The following is an 8,077-nucleotide window of genomic DNA, read 5'->3' as shown; positions in this document are numbered from 1 at the left end:
TGACATCATACTTTTGATATGAAATGGTTTGAGGAAACACTTTATAAAGCATTATGTGATGTCTCAGTTTCTTGAAAAAAATGTAGATATTATCTCTGCAAAACTGATGTTGCACTAACCCATTAATTTTGCTATAAAATTGTTTCCGAACAGGCAACCTGCGGCAGCGAACCGCAGTATTTCGACTAAACTGTTTGGCAAATAAAGAAGAAAAACTTGCCAGTAAGTTCATCCTGCTGGCCCCCATACCCTCTCCACAACATTCCTTTAATAAATGTGCAGTGCTGGAGTATTTTTTTTAAGAAACCAGAGAGAGCTGGTATGTGGATGGGCCCATTATGGAGCTACTACTGTGGGAGGTTTCTGTTATCACTATCAGATCTGCTCTCATGATGTGACCCATGGTCCAGCCGTTATTTCAAGGTTGGATGACCATACTCTACAAATGCTAACCCGTCCACCTCACACACATACACACATCTCCCCACTGTCTATGTGCATACACACATGCACAGAACACAATATAATTTTACTCCCTCTTGTTAACGCGTGTGCTTTAGCACCTGCACGACAAAGACCCTGTAGTCTCTGACATTAGTGTGAGCAGAAGGCGTGGCAGCATTCTACAAGAAGGCATCAGATAGGTGTCAAAACATGTTTATGCATGCCAACTACCATCCAGCTCTACTCATCCCAAATGCTTGCCGAATTTCAATCTGTGAAATAGCCTCAAAATAGCCTGTTGCCAAAAGAGAGTACATCTTTGACATCTTCTTTTCCTCTGTGCAGCATCACAACATTTGCTTTCATTCCAGATCATCCTTCCCCTACCCCCTCTTCCTCCTCTTTGCCTATTGCAAGCATTCCTGCCCCTCCCCCCTCTCTTTTAGCTCCCCTTGCCGGTATAGATCTGTGAAATGTTGGCAAGGGGTGCTGCTATGGCACGGAGTCTCCGCAATAGGCATGGTGATGTGAGAGAGAAAGGGGCTGAGGGAGATTACATCAGAAAACTGATTTCTCCTTTTCTTCGCCCGGTCATGACATTCAGGCTGCATACAGTAGCCAGCCATGTTCCACCTACCAAAAGCATTTGTGATCTGGACGGTGACCCAAAGGACATTGCTCTTTGTAGATGTGAATAATCAGCCAAACTCTGACCCACTAAAGCTAATATGAGCAGTCTGTGACAGTGGATGTCAACATGTGGTTTGAAATTAACAGGACCATGAAGTTCTAACGTTGCTCTGGCTTCTCTTGCAACTATATAATAGCAAAACTATAAGTATTTTGTGGACTTTATGATTTGAAAATCAGCTAAGATTCACTGACTGGTTCATTAATCAGAAAGTCTGATGCAAAACTTAGTGCAAAGTACAATAAGTCTTATAGTAACCCTGTGCCTCAGATAATTGTGACACACTTGGTGCTGAGAGAATGCATGAAAAGAAAAGAAGATAACTGTATAGGCTATAACAATCTGTTTTTATTCTCTATTCCGAACAATCAATTCATTTAAAATTAACAGTCCTCACAGGTTCCATTATTATAAAAGGCCAAAACATTTCAGTCACGTCTCTGCTTATAGTAATAGAAAGGATATATGAAATTCTAAATCAGATAATATACTAATGATGAATGCTGTTCCAATAAACCACTTTGTAATATTCATTGGGGTCACACACAAAGACAGATTTATTCATTTCATTCATTAATATCATATTTACCGTCCAGTATTTTTTGCTCTGCTGTCATGTTTGACTGTCTGTCTGCACCCAACAGATTTTAAACTCAAGTCTCCCTTTGCACTTCCATCTCACTTGCTATCTTGCTCTCTCTCTCTCTGCCTATCTCTCTTTGTCTCTTTCTCTCCTTCATTCTATCCTCAAGTGGTTGCGTTTCATTTTTGGTTACTCAAAAGAAAACATCCTTTTGCCTGAGTTACCACAAGAGACATTGCAGTGGTTACAGCATTTCAGAAAGCCTAGCTGTGTTTGTGATACCTTGATGGCTTTCTCGCACCATCTGAGGATTAAACTGACTTCACGTTGATTTGAAAGATGGCTTCTTTTCAGACCGCCTGGGTGACCTCGGTGCCGAGACCTTCAACCACGTCGGAGACTGCATCGGGAACTTCCTGGGCATCCCCACTCAGGTTCACATCCTTTTTCAGTTCAAAGTCACTCTGCTCCTTGATAGGCGTCTCCTCTGGCATTTCACTACCGTTAACACATTCCTCTGTGTGTGTGGCGGTAGGATCTGTGCACTCTCCATTCACAGCTGGAAGTGCATCTACTTCTGCCACATCCTTTGTGCGAGAATCGCACTCTAAATCTCCATTCTCCATCTTGCTTTTGACCTCGGGCCCTTGGCAAGGCACCTCTTCCGCAGTGGCCTCAGCTTCCACTTCAGACTCAGCAGTAATTTCGCTGGCAGATACAGACTCTGAGATGACAATCTCAGGGACGGGTTCTGGTGCTTCTGGCTTAGCTGCCGTCTCAGTGCTGGAGGCTTCGGTTGCAACAGGTTCCTCCTGTTCACGTTGATGTTCACTGGGGACCTCCTCTGTTGCAGTCTCCAAGACCTCAAGTGCTTCTGCTTCCACAGTCTCAGGTTCAGGAATGTCAGATGTGGGTATGACTGGTTCTGGCTCAACTTCTTCTACTTGTTCCACTGCTGCTGGTTCCCCTGCATCAGCCTCTTGTTTTGGCTCTGGCTCTTGTACTTTCTCTGGTTCTGGCTCTGGTGATTGTTCTAGCACTGGCACTGGGGTTTGCACTGGTTCAGGTTCTGGCTCAGATGCTTCCACTGACTCTGGCTCTGGTTTCTGCTCTACCTCTGGTACTCGCTCTGGCTCTGGTTCTGGCTCGAGGGTTTGCTCTGGTTCTGGGGCTTTCTCCAACACTGCTTGTACAGCTGGTTCAGCCACTGGCTCGGGTTCAGGGATAGCAGCAGGGACCACTGTCTCCACGACAGTTGCTTCAGGCTCAGTAACAGTCTCTGGGATGGGCTCTGGTTCTTGGTCCTCAGGTGCTTCCTTTGTGATGACTGGAACAACCTCTGGTTCTGGTACAGATTCCACAGCTGCAGCAGGTTCCGCTACAGGTAGCTCTTCGGGTGCAGCTGTAGGCTCTGGGTCAGCCTCACTTTGCACAGGTTCTGATGCTGGAGCAGAGAGTTCCTCTGCTGCTGCTGCTTTAGCCTCTGGGAGCTCTACTGGGACTTGCTCCTGTACTACTGGAACAAGCAGCTCCTCTGCTGCTTGAGCTGGTTCCTCTGCTGCTGGAGCAGATTCCTTTGCTACTACAACTGGTTCTTCTACAACCGGAGCTGCTTCCTCTGCTGCTGTGATTGGTTCCTCTGCTGCTGGAGCAGATTCCTTTGCTACTACAACTGGTTCTTCTACAACTGGAGCTGCTTCCTCTGATGCTGCTGCAGCTGGTTCTTCTACAACTGGAGCTGCTTCATCTGCTGCTGCTGCAGCTGGTTCTTCTACAACTGGAGCTGCTTCATCTGCTGCTGCAGCTGGTTCTTCTACAACTGGAGCTGCTTCCTCTGCTGCTGCTGCAGCTGGTTCTTCTACAACTGGAGCTGCTTCCTCTGCTGCTGCTGCTGCTGCAGCTGGTTCTTTTGCAACTGGAGCTGCTTCATCTGCTGCTGCAGCTGGTTCTTCTACTACTGGAGCTGCTTCCTCTGCTGCTGCTGCAGTCGGTTCTTTTGCGACTGGAGCTGCTTCGTCTGCTGCTGCAGCTGGTTCTTCTGGAGGTGCAGATTTGGGCTCCTCTGGAGCTTCTACAGCTTTAGTTACTGCTGCCACAGCTGACCCTGCAGCTTCCTTTACCACATTGTCAGCCTCAGCTGTCAACTGATCCTCTGTGGGTGGGGCTCCATCCTCCACTTTAGCAAACTCCTCTGCACCAGCAGCTGCAGTCTCACCCTTTGTCTCTTTGGGGTCGCTCACATCATATCCCTTCCTCTTCCTGCTCAGTTTGCCTCCCATGATGTCTCCTAGAAACAAATGGGTGAAGGTGTCATTTAATATGAGAAATAAGACACTGTTTATTTTGCCCTGTCTCTTGTATCATCAATGTTTAAAAATGTTTAAACATTGTTCTAGAAATAAATGCAATATCAAGAAAAAATGCAATATCTCTTTAAGACATAGTCAGACAAACACATTCATTCCTTTCATTCCTGACCAGTGTGTCTGGTCTGTGGGACAAAACCGGCTTCAAACCCAGCAGCAGTGCTGACCACTGAAACACTATCTTAGCCATGTTTGGAGGTGATACTCCTGATTTATAAATGCGCATGTTTACTTTGGGGTTTTTTTTGGGGGGGTAATGAAAATCCCTCAATACTGTCTCATCTAAAAGGGTCCTGTCTTCTGGTTGAAATACAAAGTACAAAACAAGTGCAGCATGGATACGACTTAGATCCTTCAAATGTAAAAGAGTTTTTTTGTCAGAAAGGAGAATGGAGAGAAGTCTATTCTCTGGAAGTGAAGTTCAATTTGGAAACTGCTCTCTGCCAAACACAGTTTGGCTAGAAAACAAATGTAAATGCATGGGAACCTTATTGAGATCAGACTCTCTAACCTTTCAGGAATGTCTGGTAAGGCTTAGTGCCAAATGAACCCACAGCTCTGGGTTGTGCATCTATGATGTAGATGCACAACGATTCCTGTCTCAGTGTGTCAAGCTACAAAGTAGGTAGTGTAGTGAGTCCCACAAGACACGTAGAGACAATCCAGAGCCTGAAGTTACATTCACATTTAACATCTAAGTTACAAGGCTGCATCTTCGGTATAGATCGCATATCAGTGCTCAATAATCAAACTGACACATTCTGTGAATGGAGCAAATGTGTACTACAGACATGCAATTGTGTTCATGTCACAGCACGGTTGTTTCTGTAGAGGAAGATTGCCACAGAATCCAACTTCCCCTCAGTGACAGGATAGAGAACTGGAAGTTCAACTTTCCTTCAGTGACTGTTTCAGCTGACCCAGAACATATCGGCCTGTTTGAATATCATGCAAAACAGAGGCCTTGATTCTGTACAGATAATAGATAATAGCTTGATATTATTTAAATGCCACGCTCTGCTCATTTGAGTAGCCTATTTTGGTTTGACAGATGCTATTCCAATGGAAGCTAGAAATATTATGCAACATGGTTTGTTTTATTTATTCTTTTTTTGCCCAAAATGCCACAAGGAGGGTAGTTACCCTGCGGGATAGCATGTGGGTGCAGGTACGAACAATCCGGGAACTGTCCGTAGTGCTGCAATGGAGCAATCAAGAGAGGATGCGCCACACATCAGGTTGAGATTGGCTGCGTAACCATTACACCGATTTACAATCTAATATCCGTTTGTTAAAAAAAAGAAAAAGTAATCGTGTCTGCTTTTTCAGTAACACCACTCTAATTCTGCCTTTTGATACTTCTAACTAATCATACTATAACTAATTTTTTTGTGTGTGGTTGGTTTCTTATTTGGCCATTTTTTTTGCCAAACCCCACTTGATGTCTCCGGCCTCTAAATCAGACAAAGCAAAATTTACAATTTGAAGAAAAAACCTCCTATTTTGAGATCTAATCGCAGTGGATTTGTACTTACAATGTGTCAAAACATTTTTTTAACAAAATACCAAAGTCAAATGTACAGTCGACACCAAGCTTTATGCTCGTATTAGAGAGATAAAGGAGACGCGCATAGGTATGGCAGCATGTGCCGGCCGGTAACAAAGGATGGTGATTCCTCACCAGCAGCTTCTCACTGACAAAAGTATTGGGTCTCGCTAAGTTACACTGATGCCAAGATGTACTATAGTAGACTATAGGCTATCACACAGGCTAATTATCCTGCACTATACACCGGCCATGAACATTTGACTGATAAAAGCTGTAGAGGGGTCTCCATCCCCCATTTCAACCCACCCACCGCTGCCTGTCTCAGCTGCTCTGCCCTTTTTGTTCACGAGCATTTGAAAATGTCGCAGCTATACTCACCCGGCCACGTGAAAGAAAAAGAAATTCACAGCAATAACGTGTTAATACATTATTCATCTACATAGTGCCACAACTTCATAACTTTGTTTCGCGCTTTCTTTATTCCGGAATGATTTTTAATCGCCTGGTCTGCTTAAAACCCAGCGCTGGTGCTTGGTGGAAGAAGCACAAAGCTACATCCAATTCAACCGCTGAGAAGGAGAAAATAAAGAATCCTGTCTGTATAATGTCATCCTTGAAATGTAGCTTTACATTTGCATATTAGGAGAAAGGGAAGGAGTGAGATAGAGAACAATAGGTGAGCTGCAGCTCTAAGGAATCTTTTTTCTTCTTCTTACTCACTCACTTTTCTTTCTTTCTTTCTTTCTTTCTTTCTTTTTTTTTATCCTGAACGTGTTTCAACTTAAAAAATAATACATTAAAATTAAAAAAAAATTGCTCTGATGTAACTGACCTGTATTTCTAGAGAGTGATCAGTTGAACTTCTTCTTCTCCAGGCTCCGGCTGGATGTGATAATGGAGGTAAACCTTAGGAGTGACAGCTGCAGATTCCGCCCCTGCTCTCCGAGGTGCAGTCTGGGACTGTGTTGTAACTGAGGAGTGCCCCTCGCAGTTTTCTAGACATCTGTCGCTATCACAGTCCAGCCTACCTCACTACTGCTCCGTCTGCAATCTATAGCCTCCCAATCTTTAACCCCTCCTCTCCCGTACACACCCACCCCAGTGCACATTTCTCTGGGGGGCTATGGGTGATTATGAACGGACTGGCGATTATTTTCACTTTATTAAATGACCCTTTCTCCTGCAGCTCTTCTTTACCAGGAAAATAAAGTATTGCTGTAGGAAATCACGTCAGAGCCCCCCACCCCCTTACAAGAGTATGACTTTAATATAAATTATGCATAGAGGCGTTTTGTCAGTAAAACCACTTGAGCATCACACACACACACACACACACACACACACACACACACACTACTGTCCATAGCAACTTAAAACGATTCCTAGAAGGTTTTTCCTTCTGCTGTTTGTAAGCAATGCTCATCCCTAACTGTAAATAGAAACTACACAGATAAACTGTGACATTTTTAAAATAAGTGTTTCTGGGTAAATTATGAAGCAAAATGATCTGATTTGGTTTAAAAGTGCCAATTTAAATCTGCATGATGATGTGAAAGTGGGATTTATTCTCAAGTAAACAGGCATGCCGGTCTTTGGACTGTGGAGTTAAGTCATCTTACTCATGTGACATTGCAAACATATACAGGAACAGGTTGTCTAAAGTATTCATATGCTATCCCAGTCCTGTCTTTAAACTAATTTTAGGTTAGAAGGACCAAACCCATTGCCAAGTATTCTGATGCTTTGCAACTCTTTGCTATTTGTCTTCTATGTGTTAATGGGACAAGGTTCGTCTGGATGAGACTTAATGAAATTCAACAACTGACCCTTTCAGGTGAACATGTTGTCTCCACCAACAGTCTGAACCAAGCAACACTGACACACTGCTAGGTCAAAGTATCTGAAAAATCAAAATGACTATCAAATGTAGTGTAGGTGCTGCATAACTACGAATACATTTCTCCAACAATATGAACATTAATTTAGAAGACATATGAAGTAATGACACATTGATTCACCCTCTGCAATCTCATTTAAACTGCGAGTATCATTTTCCTAGTATATCTTTTCCAGTGGCAGGCCACTTGTTTCCACTCATCTGTGAAAAGAAAGGCGAGAGTGGGTGTTTCCCTGACCATTCACACAAATACATTTCTCTTTACAGTTTTTCAGATTGAAACTGGAAGGAAGACATTAGAGCTCACACAACTGACTGGACTGACGATCTGATTACATCACTCAAAACCCACCAACCCGGTATTTAATCACAAATGGGCTTGAAAAGCAGCCAAACAGGTTATTTTTGTCCTGTTCTAAGCCAATATCCATATGTATACACTAAGGCGGCATTGGAGCAAGACATTTGTCAAAGTGCATGTAATAAATATATCTTTGGAAATATATATATATATATATATATATATTTATGATGCTTTCTGTCGTTA

At 43.3% G+C, this 8,077-nt stretch overlaps 1 protein-coding gene across 1 annotated transcript; it reads right to left on the bottom strand.

The window, feature by feature from the left end:
• Nucleotides 1-1,463: 1,463 nt before the first annotated feature.
• On the bottom strand, nt 1,464-6,661 carry LOC111668308 (uncharacterized). The gene is made up of 2 exons (XM_023424333.2): nt 6,466-6,661; nt 1,464-4,005 (listed from the first exon to the last, which is right to left on the bottom strand). Exon 2 carries the CDS (start codon nt 3,995-3,997, stop codon nt 2,069-2,071), a length of 1,929 nt encoding a protein of 642 aa, XP_023280101.2. The 5' UTR covers nt 3,998-4,005; nt 6,466-6,661; the 3' UTR covers nt 1,464-2,068.
• Between the last annotated feature and the right edge of the window lie 1,416 nt (nt 6,662-8,077).

The sequence above is a fragment of the Seriola lalandi genome, unplaced genomic scaffold, assembly GCF_002814215.2.
Source record: "Seriola lalandi dorsalis isolate HSWRI2012SDOR001 ecotype SW California unplaced genomic scaffold, Sedor1 jcf7180002054735, whole genome shotgun sequence".
In the NCBI taxonomy this organism is placed as follows: Eukaryota; Metazoa; Chordata; class Actinopteri; order Carangiformes; family Carangidae; genus Seriola; species Seriola lalandi.
This window is presented reverse-complemented; position numbering and strand designations above follow the sequence as displayed.